This window comes from Aulonocara sp. 'chitande type north' Nkhata Bay, linkage group LG7 (assembly GCF_057382095.1).
Source record: "Aulonocara sp. 'chitande type north' Nkhata Bay isolate Kocher_YH1m ecotype deep benthic linkage group LG7, A_spYH_male_GT1.1, whole genome shotgun sequence".
In the NCBI taxonomy this organism is placed as follows: domain Eukaryota; kingdom Metazoa; phylum Chordata; class Actinopteri; order Cichliformes; family Cichlidae; genus Aulonocara; species Aulonocara sp. 'chitande type north' Nkhata Bay.
Window position 1 is genome coordinate 18,437,853 of NC_141350.1, and position 19,146 is coordinate 18,456,998.

A 19,146-nucleotide genomic window follows, 5' to 3' on the forward strand; every position below is an offset into this window, starting at 1 on the left:
GAGCTCCTGTGTGGAACAGAGGATCAGGTTTGCCTCAGAAGGCAGCAAGCAAAAATGACTGGCCACAGGGAGTTGTGGATAATGTCAGTCATCAGGAAAGATTGGACAACTTTTCTTTGAAATACAGCACAAGACACAACGACTGCTGTATATCGAAGGATATGGGATTATTTTATATGAATATAAAATGCAGGTGGAATGGATCAAGCAAGCTCTGACCTCAGGTAAATTTTGCTTTTAGCTTCAGCTTCACCGACAATTCTGTTTGGTTCATCTTTAAGCAGAACAAAATGTTATGGTGTTAAAGATTGCTAAGAATTAAGTTCACATCTAACATTTATGTTAACATCTAATGTCTAACATTAGCCCCTGAGTCTTAAAAATGTTTTTATTCTGAAACCTGCTAAAGAAAATTGTCCACACTGCACAATTTTTCAAAATGTTTTGGGGAAAATTGGCTTCAGGCAGAATAAAGCAGACCTTTGTTACCTTACACTTTCAAGAAAAATTACTCTTGGTCCTGGAAAATTCTTGAAAGAATGAGTTTCTTGAGTTTCTGTACATATTATAGTCTTCTTGTTAGGTTTGTATTCATCCTACCTGAATACAATCATGCCTGTATTCATATTTTAAGGCTGGGATTACACTATATTACCTTAGAGTCCATTTGGCAGTTGCATGCACAGTTTGCACCCTTAAAGTGTAGTATCTGCACTGACAATTGTACCAGATCACAACAAATTAGAGGCTACATCTCCTCAGAGCTTCACGCACGCCCGCTGAAGATAAAATACACACCACTTGGACACTTACAGCACGTATGCAATATGCAATAAACCTGTGTTACTAGTCGCTGTAATCCAGCCCATATTGCCACAAAGCGATGCCTTCTGCATGCTGTTAGAATATGAGTGATGAGGATAAAATCGCTAATCTTTGTTCCACACAGAAACGCAGAACTTCAGCTTAATGTGAGGCTACGGCAGTGTGAGACAGTCAGCTAGGGATTTTCCACACTCAATCTCTTTTAGTACCAAATTATCACTTTCTTTTCCCATCCCTCTACGTTGGCTCATCAAGGAAACACTCTGTGAATCCACAAAGAAGGAATTTCATAATAAGGACTCTTTGACTTCAGGAAAACCCAACTGACTTGTCTGAGGCTGTAAGAGCTTCATGTTAGCTTCAGATTCACTTTGGAGAGCATTTTCACACGGAGCACGGAGGAATGTGGATTCTGTTCCTCTATTACTTTGGATATAGATTTTTTTTGAAGTCCATACGATCAACAAATTAACATGTAACTGATTTTAATTTACACACGTGTCAGTGATGCGTTTAGCAAAAAAGAAAGTTAACCTTTTTAACTATTCAGCATCAGAGTGTGAAAAAAGGCTGAGGAACTTTACCCAAGGTTTCTCAGAGCTTAGTGATTATGTTTTTGTTTGGATTCATATTTTCTGTTATTAACTAGATGGTTTTATTGAAGGTAAAATGGTTTTAAGCATCTAGCTGAACTCTGCATATTTGTATTGATATGAGAGTAAAAAGCTTCAATCTCATTGAAAGTGAATGCAGCTGTCATGGACAGTGTGACAAAGGAAATCTGAGTGATGTCAGCCATTCTATTATCTTAGAAAAGATTTGTAGAATATTCATTTTAACTGAAAGCTTCTGCAAGCACTGAGAGTTTAACAATACACCAATAATGGTGTTTTTTAATGGATCTTTCTCCATCTAAAAACCTCAAATTTCATTCTGTTTTGTAGATTTTGTATGCCAAATTAGTTGTGTTGATTCTTAGTTATTTTAAGGACTCCTGCAGAGCTAGATTGGTATGCTAGTTTTACCCCATTAGCACATTTTTCTATTTAATTATTTATGGATTCTTTTGGCACATTTTCCTACATTAAATAACATTTAATGTCTTGTCTATTTCAGGAGGTTTTTTCCTTTTAATTGAATCTATTTGCATCGTGAAACTTCAATAAAAGAGAAGCAGCAAACGCAGCACTTGCAGTGAGAAAAAAGAAGTGCGCAGAAGTTCAGCATGATGTGTTACGCTAACCACTTTTTGCCAGTGTTAATTGCATTATTATTTCCTGAAGCCACTTTCCCATTTTGCTTTATTGTCCTTCCTCTAAGTGTGAGGTTTGCAGAACAGCACCCGGTGAACCTGCTCAATACAATTCAGCAGAGTGCAGCTATCCTGTACGCAAGCTTTCTCCAGAGCTCTGCCGCTGAAGGACTGAATTGCCCTCTGAACCTCTACATCTTTCTATAGCACAGTACTCCACTGCATCATAGTTACTAACAGCTGGTAAGTGTAGCCTCTGCACTGGAAGCACATCTGTGACGTACACAGAAATGCCGGACAACAAACCGACATTTCCTCCCTGCTTCATACAGATGTACAAATAAGCGCGCGCACTAACAAGGCATTACAAACGAGCCTCTTCCATCCTGTTACACTTTAGTGTCACAGGAGCCAGGGGCGTCGTCACCACAACATACAAAGAAACACCTCTCTGGCAGTGTTTAAACAGCCTGAGCAGAAACATGCTTCTGAGACAGGCAGGATTCATATAAACACAGACCAACACAATTACAAGGGAGCCTTGTGCTGCAGCTGAAACAATGCTTCTAGCAACTGTGTTGTTTGCACTTTGAATGAGTTCGGTCCATACACTTGTAGCCATAGAGGGAGAGAGCGTGGGTGTATGTGTGTTGGGGGAAGGGAGTGCTTCTGGGTGTGGTCCCCCCTCCCTGCTCGTGTATACCAATAGATATACGGATGTCTAGATATTAAAAACTGTGGGGGAAGTGCTAATGATGTGATGGTTTTGTGGCGAGCCTGAGTATCACCTTGGCACGAGAGGAGCACAGCCTGGGGCAGGGAGGGGGCCTTTTTTTCTGCCTTTATTATGCCCGTCCCTGAGGTCCACCTCTCCTAATGTCATGCAATGTAGCTCTGACAGCTACCTTCAAAAGCATCAGCAGGGGTTCGCTGAACAGAAATCCCCCCACTGCTCATTCCTTTCCTATTTCCTTTTTTTCAAAACAAACACATTCAGCAAACAGAGATGCATAGAAACAGCATACAGCAAACTAACAGCACACAACACAACAGCCGCTTATCTGCACGTGGACATACACCTATTTCTATACTGTGAATTACACTCTTCCACTTCTCTCTTAGCTCTCAGCAGCTACTCCCCCTCCCTCCCGCTTCCATCCAGCACCCAGAGATAACAGCCTTCCCTTTGGGCAGGCAGGCAGGCAGGCAAGCAGCGGAGGGGACAGCCATGGATATGTTCTGCCTGCTATCTAATGAGCGTCGGAATGTCACTGTGGGCCTGTCTGCTGGTCCCAGCTAGCCAAGCCTCCATACATGTGGAATCAGCACAGTCTATCAAACAGCTGGCAGACAGCTCTGCTCTGCATTTCTATCTCTTCCTCTCTCTCTTTCTCCTTCCCATCCCAGCTTCTTTCTCTCGAGCTCCCGCACTCATTTTCTCTTTTACAGAACGTGCCTCCTCCTTTCTGTTCCTGATTGCAAACAAGCAGATGCCCAGGTCCGTTCTGCCGTTGCAGCTCTGCCCGCCTCCCCCTCACCCAGCATCATCGACTTAACATAGACATCCCAAATGAAGGATGGAGGCAAGCTACCATAAATAAGACACTGCTGTCTCCGCCTGGATAACTGTATGTACTTAGCAAAAGGTATCGTAGGAAAATAAGATAGCGCAATGACAAAGGGGTACCAGTCACAGAATAGTTGTTCTTTTTCTCCTTTTATTTTGTGGAAAGAAACCTGCAGGTAGCTTCTTTCACTAACTGTCTTTGTTTCTCTCTCTCTAACTCTCCCTTTGCTACCCGCCTGTGTAGAGCACTTCTGAGTGTTGTCTACACAGAGGACATCAAATGGCCTGCCTTCACAAAGATACTGGAGTTGCTGCTCCATGCAGAAGTGCCGCTGTCTCAGCGGTTGTGCAGGGAGATTAGAAGATATCAGCGAGGAGGCGGGGTCGACAAATGATTGTGGTGTTTCTCTGTCCCAAAACAATGCCGTCACTTTGGTACATTACGTGATCCGTGATGAGAACCTTCTTGTGGAGATGTGTTACATCGCCATATCTTTTGTTTTGCCACTGATCTGGGAGCAAAAAACAATTTCCTCTTTTGCTACTTTTGCCTGGGTTATGATAGACATCTCCATCCCTGTGATGGAGCTGTTAACAGTTTCATTTGGATTGTAATGAGCGTCTGACATCAAGTAACAAAGACGTAACACTGACAGAAATTTAAAAAAAAAGAAGTGAAAAAGCATTTTAAAAAGTCAAGCACGACCTCATCTTTGACAACTCTGTTTTGCACGCTACACGCACTGCCTTGCAGCTGACAACATGATCACTCTGCGGCCCATTCACATTTTTAGCGACGCAAACTGTTCAAACTCACACACTCCAGAAGATCACCAAATGGGTGAATTCTTGCAGGGGGCCCATTCACTCTCCAGACTCACTTCATATATCAACTCTGACTGTGGGATTTTTGTCTCGGCCTAATCTGATTAAGCTCAGCCATTCTATGATTCTTTGTATGATCCTCCCATCTCTCCCCCTCTGCCTGCCCTCAACACAACACTTTTTCATGAAAACCGAACATGCCTATTGTTCAGGCAGGTGGTAGTCTGAGGCCACCCCCCCAGCTAAATCCAAATAGAGAGAAAAAACTGATAATGCACTGTATGTTGCAGTTTACAGTCTGTTACACAGGAACAGACAAACACAAGAATCATATAAAGGAATCTGATGCACAGCATTATTCGATGATCTAACATCAGACATCTACGGGCATCTCAGCTCAGGATCTGTGGATTACTGGGCTGCATCATGTTGGCCTTTCTAGTTGTGTAAACAAAACATACAAAGGAAATAAACAAAATGAAATGAGTAGTTATCATAGGAAAACATGTTCTTTGCATGGACATCATCTCATCTGCTTTACATTTTAACTTCAGACAGAGACAGAGTGAATGTGTGTTATGGTACCTTGGAAGTGGAAAGCTCTAGACTCGCTGTGGAAGCCCTGGACCTGAGTAACTCCATCAAAGCCTTCTCCAAGCGTTAGTTCATCAAATACGCTGATGCGCAGGGCAGGGTCAACCCCAAAACCTATAACTAATTTACAAACAGAAAACATTTTATTTTATTTAAACCACTGTTATTAAAAAAAAAGAGTCTTGTGATGCTAGAAAAAAATATCATGTTTGTTTCAGGGGGAGATGTGTCAGGTCAGGTTAAGATTAAGAGCTGATTATTTCTGAGAAGGTTTGGTCACAAGTTAAGCAAAACAGCACATCATTTAATGAAGCTGATCTCATGTTAAAAAGCAAAATGTTGCGACATAACGGTTCATTTAAAAATCAGTGACAGCCTTTTGTCCTACCTGAGGAGACGAAAAATACACCGGAAATCAGAAACAGCTGTAATAATCTCATGATGAATGTATAAAAAAAACAAAAGCAAAATTAGTCCATGTTTTGTCCACTTCCGAGAGACAGCGTTCTTCAATCACATGCGAATGATGTATCACCCTCGCACGGGAGGCTGTTACCAATCCCAAATGCTGAGCGGAGGCATCATCACAACTTTAGATGCCCGGCGATGCGAATTTTTTTTTTTAAAAAGGGGGGAGAGAGAAGCAAATCCGAAAGAGGGGGAGGAAAAAACACAGCAATGATGCTGAAATTATTCCATGTAACACAGGGTCTGCTCCATCCGCATCATCCGCGGCACAGGTGGCTGACAGAGGACGGACAAAGCGAGCTGCTCTGCCTCGGCAGCTCAACAGACGCTCCTACAGCAGTGCGAACGAGCTGTGTGCGCTGAAGGAGTGCAGACAGAGAGAGGAAGGGAGAGGAGAAACCTGTCAAGGAGCGAGAGACAGGGGGGAAAGAGGGGCAATAAAGCCCCCTGGTGGCCTGAGATGGGAAAAGCTTTTATATCCATTACATGCCACGCCTCATCCTGGCCCATGTCTACTGTAATCTCTCTCTAAAAAAAAAAAGAAAAGAAAAGAAAAAAAGGAATTTTTGTCAGTGCCTTAGCTTACATGAAATTCAGGGTTAGGGTCAATGTTTAAATGTTTAAGAAAGCAAGAAGTAACGACGATCAAGACAAAAATCTAATTATTCAGTTTTATTCTATATAAAGCAAAATAAATAAATAAATAAATAAAAACAGGCTTTGTGTGCGCGTATGTTATTATATTGTTATTATTACGGGATAATCCTAGGGTTTTGGCTCATCTTATTAAAACACTGGGTAGCAACCTTGATCTTTGACTCCAATTTCAAATTTGACAGTCAAATGAATTCTGTGGTCTGGAAGCAGTTTCTTCCATCTCCGGACTAAAAACTCCTTGACTTTGTTATGTTAAAACTGGACTACTTAGAGCACTGCATGCTGTAGTTAGTCCATCATCTCTCGCCCACTTACAATTAGTCCAAAAAGCTGCAGCCAGATTATAGAGTGGGACAACGAGAAAGAGAGAGAGAGTGATCACATTACTCCAGTGTTGGCAGCCTTACATGGCTCACTGTGTATTACAGAATCCATCATGCAGTGGCACTGTTTGTGTTTAAAGCCTTAAGGTGTCTTGCACCTGCATATGTGGCAGATAAGCTCCATATGCTACTGATGTACAATTTACATACTTAATTATTATTTGGATTTGTCCATTTGGAAGTCTACTTGGTGTGACGTGCTTGGATACTCATGTTAAACGTAATCAAAGTTTCAAATGAAGACGTCAGCATATCAACAAATAATTCAGGTGAGTCAAAAGCTTAGACTTTAGGCTGCTCTAAACACTTTGTTTACTTTACTTCTTCATTTGTGTTTCCGTAGAGAGGCTGACACAGCTTGTTTCAAGCAGCTGATGAAGTGAGGGGTTGCATCAAGTCTCAACATGAGATAAATAAAGATTATTTTGAACTATGAGTCAAACAAAACAACTTTAGAGTCCAAGAATGAAAATATAGAGTTGAAAAGACCGTAATAGGTCTAGTATAAATAGATACGCATGTTTGAAACGAAATTTGAATGAGTTACTGCTGCAAAGTCGGCCCAATCAAATGAGAAAATGCACTTGCTCTCTATCATTCATAATTGGATAATTACTAGCTAACCGAGCAATATATTTCAGTTTTTATATATAAACTAAGTCATGGGATATCTAAAAAGTCTAAAAGGGAAAAAGGAAACAATAAATGAGATAAGCATTGCTAGTATAAGTATATTGCTTTTCAATTTACTGAGACAAAGGTACATAATTGTTTTTATTTTCCAAGTACATTGCAGCACAAAAGGCCTAACTACTATTGAAAGGTGGAAGGCCAGCAAGCACAAAAAGCTATTTTATGAGTTATGCCTGTTTATTGAAGTTGTCAAGGTTGTGTACCAACTTTGGAGGTTAAAAGTCCCAGCGATTATAGTGGTAAATGGTAGGAACCTACCATGATAAACAATCCTTCAGGCATTGTCAAGGCTCGCCCTCTTTTCCTTTCCTTTTTAGCAATGTTTGGGTTTTCTTTTCAGTTGATGTTGATAACCTCCTTTACGTCTCTTCCAAACCATCTGCCTTCCCTGTCCTTGTGAAGAAGTCAATGGAGAAAAAGCCACCTGTCACAAAAGCACAACATTTTACTGGATTATCATATATGCTAAAACTGCTTTTTGATTAGAGTTGTGACCTGCTGCAAGCACACGTTCTCAATCCTTCTGTAAAGGTGACGTCTGGCTTTTCAGCAGGTGCCAAGAAAGCAAATTAAAATTGAGTCCTTGGCTGACTGTGTGCCAATTGAAGCAAAGGCGCTCTGTGGGTTGAAAATTTATTTATTTATCTCGCATCTTCTTTATCATGGCACATACTAACCTTCTGAAACCTAACTGTTTAATCAGCATCCATGTTATGCCAGTGATGTTGATTTTGAAATTATTACATTTTCATTAAATCCTGATCAATTTTCTGCCAGAGGAACATAAATTGAAGACTTTTCCAGAGGCAATCGATCATAAGTCCTTAACAAACTCAGGCCAATCCCTGGATGACAAGAAACATCTTTTGCTGGCTATGCTGGTTTCTGAAGTCGAGCTGACAAGTGGGCACCAGCACATTTGCCATTTAAATGTGCCTCTCCTTCAATATAGCCTTCATCAATGCCAATAACATGTTTTGTTTTAATTATAATTCATGCAAAACAGATGTTTTTTGACAAACAGGCTATTATCTGTACCAACTGAGAGCGCATCTACAGCATGCAGCTAATGGGTGGCTATTGTGACCAAAACAAAGACAAGCAATGGCTCTTCATGCAGTGTCACATCTGTTGTCTGAGAGGGCGACCAACCCACTATTCATTATTAATAATTCCATTTCTTCTGGGTCCAGACACAGGAAATGTAATTACTTTGTATTGCCCACAACTTGTCATTTCCTAAAGTGCCATCAGGAAAATAAGAGTCATTAAAGCATGCGCCCAGCAAAGAATCAAAAGTAATAAGCACGCGCACTGCCAACACACACCTGCGCTCGCACGTCAAATCTCTCAAGGCAAAGGCAGAAGAACAGCGGTACTTTCATTTATCTAAAAAAAAAAAAATTAAATAAATAAATAATGAAAACTAGATGGATGATGCATTGCAAAGCTCTCAGGGGCTTGTTCACTTAGGAAATAAATATACCATATAGACATACTAATGCAAGATCTACAAAATTAAAATCACTTAAAGTAGCAGTGACGGAATACGAATGAACTGCTGGGAAAAAAGAAAGAAAAAAAACTTTGCATATTGTTCCCACAGGGGTCTCCTGGGATTCATTTGGTTCATATTTCTATGTTATAATGTCCTTTTCTGAGTTTCTAATTTGAATTATATTCTATTAAACCTGTAACGTTTTATTGCATCATCCTGCCCAGTAATGTATTCTTTGCTTTGACATGTTTTTTTTTAATTATTATGAATATTATTTTCAATATAAATGGAAAAATATTTAAATTAAGCTGCGGTGGACTGATGGAAGTCATCTGCTATTTGTTGCAAAGCTGCATTTTTAAATATTTGATGCTGATGCAAAAACCAGACAGAGTTTTGGGAATCACGCAGTTAAAATATTGATGGTCTCCGTTCTCTCAGCGCCATCGTGGGTACATGACAGAGTATTGCAGGCACTCGATCACAGTGGAGCAGTACTGAGGCCAAACAGACAGTGTCACTCTTGGACCATGCCAAAGGGTAAATGCTCAACTACCCGAAAAATGGGCAACATACACTCGCGGGCCACTTACTTGGTATAACTGTTGCTCATTAATACCTAATTAACCAGTCACATGGCGACTTGTGTCCTGACTTATGATGTCATGGTGTGGACGATATTTTCTTAGCACACAACTACTTAGACTAATTACAACAGATATTATTTAAACCAACAGCCTACTTGAGTATGGTTGACGATCTAGCCATCACAATCTAACCACTGTGTTTCTGTCATCAGAGGGAAGTCACAAAGCTCAAATGAGCTCAGACTGATTTCTTGAACATGACGGTGAGTTCACTTTGCTCACTTCCACAGTCACCAGATCTCAATCTAATAGAGCACCTTTGGGATGTGGTAAAAACAGGATCTGCATCATTTATGTGCAGCTGATGGAACAATTGTATGATGCTAGCATGTGAATATAGACCAAAAGCTCTAAGGAATGTTTGCAGCACCGGTTTGAATCCATGCCACAAATAATTAAGGCAGTTAGCCAAACCTGGTACTAGCAGGATTTAAGTGGCTTATGAGTGCAGTGAGTTCAGGGATGAGACATAAATCAAGATAAATGACAAAAATGAGCAAGACAAACTATGTACTACCAGATCTCTGTGAGCAGAGTCACCCTGTATTAAGGGCCCTATTATTTTCTGTAGAAACTGACTGCTTAATAAAACATTTTTGCACACTATATTTGAATATTACAAATTATGAGTCAAAATCACTTACATTAAATTATATATAGATATTTCATATCTAACCTCAGATGGTAAAGGGAAAAAATAATTTTAAATCTATATTAATGGGGCTGCATTGTTGCCCTTTTATTAGCAATATGTACACGTTGAAAACTCAGAAAAGTTCGATCACACATTTGACAGCCTTTTATTCTGAAAATTATGTGTTTTTCTCATGCCTAAGTGCCACACAGCTCCACAAATATGATCCGACAGGCATGACGTTGTTTTGTGAAAGGTACACAATAAGACACCATAGTGGCACTTTATTTCATTTAATACATTTATTCACTCTCATTACTTTTTTTTCAGCGCTCTCTTTTGATAATAGAGACTCATGTGTCCTACATGCAAAGCTTTAAAGTGGAGATAAAAACAAAAGCTTTTCATTGCAATCAGCTTAATGTGCCGTACTCTTAATGAAAATGTGGTCTTAGGTATGTTGAAGCCTTTATAGACTGTCCATGCAGAGCAGTTGCTCCACAAAGCCACTCCCATTCCCCCAGGATCCTATTGTGAACATGTGCAGTGAGCTGGCTCATTGGGCCCTCATGGTGAATGGCCCGCAGCCATTCACTCAGCATACAGAAGCTCATTAGAACTCTATAGGCACACAATTGAGAGGCTCACATTAGAAACTTCCTGTTCTGGGGCATAGACACTGCACACAAAGTGCCAGTTTGCTGCTAAACTAAGCGCATTGTCCTCCTGATTCATAGAACCTGGCCCTCCATTCACGATATTAAGTTCGAGTGGTGGAATATCAATTGCGTGTGCAATGGGCCAGTATCTTTTTAAGAGCTTTAGTGGGGTTAAAAAAGAGAGAAAAGGGATCTCAGTCGGTCTGCAGAGTGCTAGTTTTCAACAGACCCATTGTGAGGAATCTGAATGAAGGGAGCCCTGTTTTTTCCCTCCAGTTCCAAAAAGAGATGGGCATCAAATAAATTCACATGAACTTGCTTCAGGGTGTTTCTAAGACCTACCCGTCAAGAAAAGCCTAATTATACCTCCCTCTCCTGGAGAGCTCTATTGGAATCTGGCTAATTACACAGTGGTGAATTTTAATAATGATACGTGCTTACTGATGCCTTTTAAAATGTGCACAAAGTTGGATGAGATTTGTTCTACCTAAAAAAAAAGTCACTGAACACAGAGAAATATACAAAGTTAATAGACACGCATAATGCTTTGACGAGTGTCATCATGTTTCTGACCTCTTTTAAACTTACTACACTGACATTTTTTGCTCAAATGCTAACTTAAGAACAGAGAACGTGACTCGGTGAAAGTCCTCAGTGTTATCACATAAAACATGCCTTGATACACAATAAGCTATTTAAGAAACAAAAACAGTTAAAAATAGCACTAAACAAGGCTTCCCTCCTGCTTTCTCTCTGTCATGTAAACAAATGACTCTCTGGCGAACAAAAAGCTTCAGGGGGCTATCACAGCCACTGGTCTATGTGAAGCATGTTAACATGAACTCGCTTAACAACAGTGGAAAGTGCACGCAGACGCGCTAACACTCATCATGTGACAGAGCACTATGCGTTTTCCACCAGCCTGAGGAATAAAACCTCAAATTTGATTACAAGCAACCTTTGGCTCCCTGGCCATCACACAATAGCCTGAGCTGTCTGGGCCAATTTCCATGCTCAGCATGAGGCATCTACACGCGCAGCCTGGCGCTCCCAGTCGGCCCCACAAACACACAAACACGCTCCCAGATGAGTGTGGATATGCCTGTTTACTGTGCCTAAACTACGGGTCTGTCGCCCCTCTTGTTGGACTTTCTATGACAATGTTGAGGATCATTAGCTGCAGTGTGAAAGGTTACACAAGCCTCTTATTGGATGTGTTTATGCCAAAACACTAACACACGTGTGTATTTGGGTGGCCACCTATATCTCGAAGCTGCAACACACTAATATGCAACACATACAATCCATATAGTGAAAACTGAATATTTAAGTGCTTGATTTTTCTGCCTGAGGAGCTTTATGGATCTCTGTAAAATGATTTGTACATGTAAAATTTTTAAAGCTGACAAATAGAGTTCTGCAACAATTACCAAAACTGAACAAGTCATAGTTCTGAGGGTTTGTCTTCTAATATAAACAAATGTTGCTCATTGCACTGTTTATTTCATATAATATGTTACAGAAAAAAATACCCTAAATTGCAACTAATATCAGTTGCAACCAGAGGGAAGAAAAATACGATGAAAAATTGTAAATTTCACTCAAAAGGTTTATTTTAACTAAAAAAATTAAGGGTTTTTCCATTATTTATTAAGAAATTAAACTGCATGCTTAAATAAGCCCAGTTATCTTGTAAACAGTGCAAGGTGTCTTGTGCAAGTGATTTAGAAAAACAACTGGACACTTTCTTTTTATGACCCAACTGAAATTTGCTTATAAGTGAGGCAAAAACATTACAATCGGATTAATTTGCCAACTGATATTCCAGAAAAACGCAAGATGTTCTTTTTAAACCTTCAGCAATGAAAACAACTCTTACAGAGCACAAATGAACGACGGAGGTGCTTGCATGGTGCACAATAGAGCTCCGAAGGAGGCTGGAGAAAGGAGAGAACTATTTACTACTGCAGAAGAGTGTTTGGTGCATGCTAAACTTTGGCCAGCACTTCATTGTCTCTGGTGTCGATCATTTAATAGGCTAGTTGACATAATGAATGAGCCAGACCCACCTTCTGCCACTCCAGAAAGGCCCCAGCCTTATCTGAATTGAGAAGCACATTAGAGCCCCTCGGCCAATCGTGACACAGTCCTGTAGCATAGTGCAGGCCCGAAGGAGGAAGAGCAGACAACTTTTGGGGTTTTTTTGGTTTTTTTTGTGGTTGTTTTTTCAGAGTTTAATGAAGTTGGCCTAGTCACTCAAAAAGGGATTAAAGGAGAATTTAGTGTCACTGGGCTGTGACTGCTGAAGAGGAAACTCTAGTGTTCAGGTCACTGTGTGATCAGGATGGTCTCAGTTCAGAGCTGTACCAGGAAGAATATGGCTGGCTGTCCTCCTGCTGTACCGGGATATGGGAGCTCAGGAAAGAGTTTTCTTATCGACAATCTGCTGCAGTCTCAGACACCTTCAGCCGCTTCAAAATGGACAACGAGTGGACACCTGAGACGAGCAGCGTGTGAATGCCCAAGGAGAACCTGGGGCCCTGAGGACGGAGCCTTGGAAAGTCGGACCCAAAGTCTTCGGCCAGTGAAAGACTTAGGAGGGCCACATCTGCCACGTTCTGGTAAAGAGATTGATTTTATGCAAGTGAACCTTTAAACAAAATGTAAACTGTTTTTCCTTGTATGTTTTAATTTGATTGTAATGTAATGTAGTTTTTTTTTTTTTTTTTTATGAATGTAAAGCTACAACTTTACATTCAAATCACACTAATTTTTTCCCCCCGGTCTTGCACCATCTATCAAACCCAGATATGTAGAGGAAAAACATTGTTCAATTAATAATGTAATACTGCTACTTTTGATGCTGCTTAGAGGTTTTATAAAACATGAAAGTAGGTAAGTATATCCATCTTTGCTAATAGTGTCATGTGTGAGTCCAAGACATGAAAAAATGAACAGATAATTAACAGATTTATACCCTTGCATGAAAGAAATAATAATCACTTATTTCTGAGTAATAACAACATTTTGTAAAAAAAAAAAAAAAAGTAATAGTTTTTTAACATCAATTTGTAAATGCTAAAAAATGTCATTACATGTAGTCTAAATATTTAACAGAACAGTCTCTAAATTCTATGCAGATTTGCAAATAAATGTCAGTTAAAAGACAGAAAACTAGTGACTGATAACAGCTTAGTCAACATACAACTGGTAAGCGAAGATGTAAGTAAATGCATCAATTTTACTATTTACTTAGTTTCTACAAAATCTGACTTCTAAAAATCGTTGAAAATGTTAAATCATAATTCGCACAAATGCCAGTTTATTTTAAAACCGTTAATGTTTAAATACAATCTGAGACTCAGTTTTGTAGGCCTTCAGAAATATGAGCTTAGTGATTCAGGTAAGTGCTTTTGGGGATCACAGATATCACACCTGGCAATCGCATTACCCTATCTGACTGTCCCTGTGTTTGCAGATGTGCTGAGCAGTGTTTTCCTGCCGAGCCCGCAGTATCTGTTGGCATGCTGCGGTGGGTCCAGCCCCCCTCCTGTCTTCTCCAGTGAGTGTTTTATGCCTCATCAGCAATGCCTCAGCTACTCTCTAAGCATTAGCAGCAGGGTCTCCCATGCTCTCCACAGCTAATTACCGATGCAATGCCAAAGAGCTAATTCTCCGTTCAGTTCTGCACAGCTCTATTCATAAGCATTCACGGTTGTTTAGGAAAGGGAAAGAGGGGTGGGCTGCAAGGCTTTTAAGAGTCCCAGAGGCCCCCCTACACAGACACGCACCTTTTTTTGTACATGCAAATACACATTTAATAGTGCAAATATGCAGCACTAATAAACATCTTGTCTTCTGCTATATTAAGATAATAATTACCAGGTGTGGGTGATTCTTACTGCTGAGTAAGGCCAAATGTTTCAAAGCTTTACTCCCTCAGCACATTAACAAGTTTGGGTGGCAACACAAAGAGTTTGAAATAAAACTTTCAAGGTGAATAAAATGAGGCAACAGTTACAAAAGCTATTACTGCTTCCACTGAAGGAAAATTTACATTTTTTAAAGCATGGTTCAAAGTATCTAATTTAGGATTTGTGAAGAGTACTAATTCTTCATCATCATTTAAAAGACTGAAATAAGTCAGGCAGTTCTGATATTTGGTCATTTTCCCTCATTAATTGGAAGTTATTAGTTTCTGCACCCTGTGATGCCTGTCAAGAGTCGTGCAAAATAGCACAAATCAGAAAGCCGTCATCCCACAAGTCCCTGGGGTCCCCTTAGTAGGTTGACACTTTCCCACAGTGCCCGGCAACGAAACAATGCCAACTCTAGCCATGACCAATTGCCACTTTCACTCCACCATCCACACGCGACCTCGCTGCAATTTTTCACTCCAGCAATGAACTCCACTAAGCACAAAAAAGTCTCCCATTTTTCAGTAGAAGAGGGCTGGACAAGTAACATCCCCCACCCATTGTGTGGCTACAGGGCTTGGTTCGCCGACCCCCCGTCTTTCTCCTGTCCTTCAACTCTCATTCCTGCCCATTGAAGACCTCTTGACTAGGACATAAAGCATTCAATGAAAGTGACTTTTATAGACTTATTTGAGCTCATCTTCACATACAAACTGGCTTCAAACTTGCAAGAGAAAAGATTTAGTGTTGGGCCACTGAACCATCGAGTAATGGCATTTCCATTGAACAGCTCTATTGTTGGTGTCCCATATGGCTCTATAGTTGGCCCACTAGAGTAGACACACGTTGCCCAGGAATGACCTGGTAATCAGCTATTTAAGTAAAAGCTATTGAATGCCAATAGAGAAGTGAAAAGCATGTCCAAACCAGTTTTGTGCTCTCTAGAGGTGGTCTATGTGCAGATTTGTCGTACAGATTAAAAAGGCAATGTTGAATAGATCAGATAAATTGTTTCACTTGACTTTTGTTGTGTGTGCACCTGTGAGTGAAGCAGCGTGGTATTGGCCCTCTCAGGTCACCAAATCTCCTTTTTCCAGGTTGAAATGGTTTTCTATTCTCATTTAGTCACCCTCAGTTTGTTAAATTGGACAAATAGAAAGAGGATTCAAGAATGTGCGATAAAGTAAGTGTGACAAAGACAACTGGGTTTGAAAAAGTAGGAAATGTGAAACAGTAAGTGGATATATTATAAATGTGGAGAAGATCCGATTTTATCCAAAGCTTGAATAACCTGTTTCCGTTTATAAGACACTACCTTGGTGTTCCACTGTCTGCTACTTACCTTCTCCAAGATGTTTTTTCATGAATCTACACTTTTTGTTTAAACTGATACAGTATGTGTTACAACCTACCTTGCAGAGATGAACCACCCACCATTGATTTTTATTGCTCTAATAAATAGCCCATTGAATATGTCTAGTACTTGAAACTGATGTCAATAAACTGACATGTTATTGTTCCTCTAATTCACTTTCAGAGGGAGCAAACATTCAGATGTGGTCTGCTAATGCAAGTCCAAACTCACGTAGAGGGATCCTTAGGAGAGCTGTGTTCTCTGAAGAACAAAGGAAAGAGCTGGAGAGGACCTTTCGAAGACAGAAGTACATTAGCAAGACAGACAGGAACAAACTGGCAGCTAATCTCAGCCTTAAGGAGTCACAGGTAATCGAATTCAAATGAGCTCATGTTTCGAATATGTGATCCTGCCTTACAAAAGGGTGCAGGGGAAAGTGACAGCTGTAACAGCTCACCTTAAAGATCAAACCTAAATTCCACACAGTGACCAAGATCTCTAAACTGCATTTACAACTTAAAATGAGAAGCTAACATAATTATAATGAAGGACTTCACAAACTGAACTAAAACCTTTACACTGTCGCACTGCTTTAGGTAAAGATTTGGTTCCAGAACCGGCGCATGAAGTGGCGAAACTGTAAAGAGAAGGAGGTTCATAACATTCGTTCCCCAATGGATGAGCTCATGGCCCGCGGTCTTGGTCAGGAAGAAGAACCACAGAATTACACTAATGCAAAAACAGAGAGATCATCAAAGCAAAAGAGTGCCAAAGACACATGAGAGGTCATAATGTATGGAGGGCAAACTTTACATCTACAAAATAAAAAGACTACAATACTCTGATGGTTCTAAAAATATATGGATGAAACATTGTCTGTGTATGGCACGTTTCTTGGCATGATAAATGCAATTTGGTTCAGCTGCTTGGTCAATCACATTGCAGTGCACTGGCTTCAGTAAGCAGTTTCATGGCTATTACCCTGACAAGTATTTCCAGGAGAGACTGTAATTGGAGTCCATTAAAGGCCGGAATGAATCACTTCATTTACTGCACTTCCATATTAGGCTGTTTTATATTTCACATTTTCATAAGCTCTACACTTATGCTTTGTTTGTAATCCAAGTCCATTGGAACTCATGTTTCACTTTCTATATTTTGTAAATATTTTTGTCCAACTGTAAATAAAGCATTTCGATAACTCCTGTTTTAGACATTGTTTGTGCTTAGTGATCACCCTACTATATATTATTCATTGCTCTTAAATATAATCTTGTTAATGGAAGAGCATAATTACAATGAAGGTATCAAAAACCATAATGAATTGTTGTTTAAAACAGAATTGTATATAGATCACGCGCTATCGTGATCACAGTCCAGCTGAGTGCATTTCAGGCTGCAGAGATGATTTTTGACTTTATTGGAGTCTCTGCAGAAGCAGCAGGTTATGATGGTCGAATCCTCCTTGTTTATAGCCAGAAAAAGTCTGAAGAACAACTAAACTCTATGCAGAGATGTAACCCATGTTTCGAATATGTGCTGAAAAGAATAAAAGGGAAAAAACAAATTCTTTCAAAGAATGCATTGTATGATGGATTTATATATGGACTAAAAGTGAACTTTTGAGTATTAAGAAGACGCAAAATATATATTTCATAATTTGCCATAATTATATTTTATACTTCATTCCTGCAAACATAAAAAATCGTCTGAGATTTGCAGTGAACACAAAGTGAAACATTTTCAACTGCAGTGTGAATCATTAAAATGCACTGTATCAGTGAGCCCTAGACCCTTGTTGAAGCTGTACTAGTTGATCCTGATTGTGATCCCGTTACATGCTCCAGTAGTTGTGACAGGAGCTCATTCCAGACCCACAGATAACGTCAGAATCAACCCTGTCAGTTGTTGTTGTTGCATGTGAAAGAAAAGCTTAAATAACTTGTTGCTTTAAAACATCACTCCAGTCACCATACCAAAAAAATGTCTTGCTACTATGATTGAGTGACATTACTTATCTTAACCATATGTCTTTATCATTAACAACATCATGAACTCACTTTCAGTCTTTGAGTATTCTCTTGGTCACGTGGTGTTTGGTTACCATGTGTGGAACTTTCTGTTGGTTAAGAAAGAAATAATATTTTTGTTTTGTGAACACGGGGAAACAAACTACACAATTATAGTTTTGTTTTAATGGCAACTCAAATGAGGGTGGTTGATGATGATAAATGAATGACAGATAAAGGCTTATGGGTAATGATTGATGATCATTGTTAAGCATGAAAAAACCCCACAAATTTAGCATGCAGGTCTGTGAGATGCCATGCATTCTTGAAGACTGTTGTGTGACTCTATGAAATAGAGAGATCTGAATGGAAGGGAACATGGAATCCCGCCTGTCCATCGGGACCAGCGCGTTGCCACGCATTGAAAATTCAGGCATGAACAATTAGAAAGAAAAAAAAAACACCATTCTTAAATTCCACAAACACAAATTTGTTTGTAGTGGATAAAAATGATATTTTCATGTCATACAATTTGCTTATTTAGCAACTTAGCCAATGTACCCACACGGGAAAAAGTATTACAGACACTAGACTTACTCAGACATTTCAAATAAAGAACATTATTATTGGGGATAAATAAAAGATTTTAATTTGTTGCGCTTGTCTCCTATTCATTTTCAGTTCACATAAATGATTTTAAATAAATGACCATTATCAAAGTAACCTTCATCACATCAGACATGTGACACATTGTGTATTATATGGAATGCTGATGATTTTACTTCACAGCTATTCCCGAGGCTGAATTGGCTTTCACCAAAACAGTCAAATATTTAGCATTTATTTTAAACTCCAAGACAACATAAAACCCAAAAGGAGATTTTTCAAAAGTACCAAACACATCCATTGTTCATGAACTATGTCTGTTTGGACGAGCTGTGAAAACAAGACTATTCAAATGTAAAGGGAGTGATTGATCTTCTCGTTAGCATTACACAGAATGGGCCTCACGCTGTGAACATAGTGATCAAGACATTTAAAACAGTTTGGCATCTTATGCAGAACAATTTATAGGCAATCCAATTTGTAACCATTACTGCATGCTAGGTGTTAGTTTTACATTGTATTATGCAATGTTTCAGAACAAGTGGCATTAGTGTGCCA

General features: G+C 39.6%; 2 protein-coding genes across 2 annotated transcripts in view; one reads left to right on the forward strand and one right to left on the reverse strand.

Annotated features, from left to right (window-relative positions):
• Positions 1-5,900, reverse strand: part of nell2a (neural EGFL like 2a) — an 87,002-nt gene extending 81,102 nt beyond the window's left edge. Inside the window, exons 1-2 of the mRNA XM_086299206.1 lie at positions 5,452-5,900; positions 5,055-5,183 (exon numbers count right to left, since the gene is read on the reverse strand). Of these exons, the coding sequence (XP_086155332.1) occupies positions 5,055-5,183; positions 5,452-5,503 (181 nt within the window). The 5' untranslated portion in view covers positions 5,504-5,900. The remainder of the gene's footprint in view (positions 1-5,054; positions 5,184-5,451) is intronic.
• A 6,976-nt stretch (positions 5,901-12,876) lies between these two features.
• On the forward strand, positions 12,877-17,143 carry dbx2 (developing brain homeobox 2). Its single transcript, XM_086302394.1, has 4 exons — positions 12,877-13,323; positions 14,181-14,264; positions 16,157-16,341; positions 16,570-17,143. The coding sequence occupies exons 1-4, from the start codon at positions 13,047-13,049 to the stop codon at positions 16,753-16,755; spliced, it is 732 nt and encodes a 243-aa protein (XP_086158520.1). The 5' UTR covers positions 12,877-13,046; the 3' UTR covers positions 16,756-17,143.
• Positions 17,144-19,146: the final 2,003 nt, after the last annotated feature.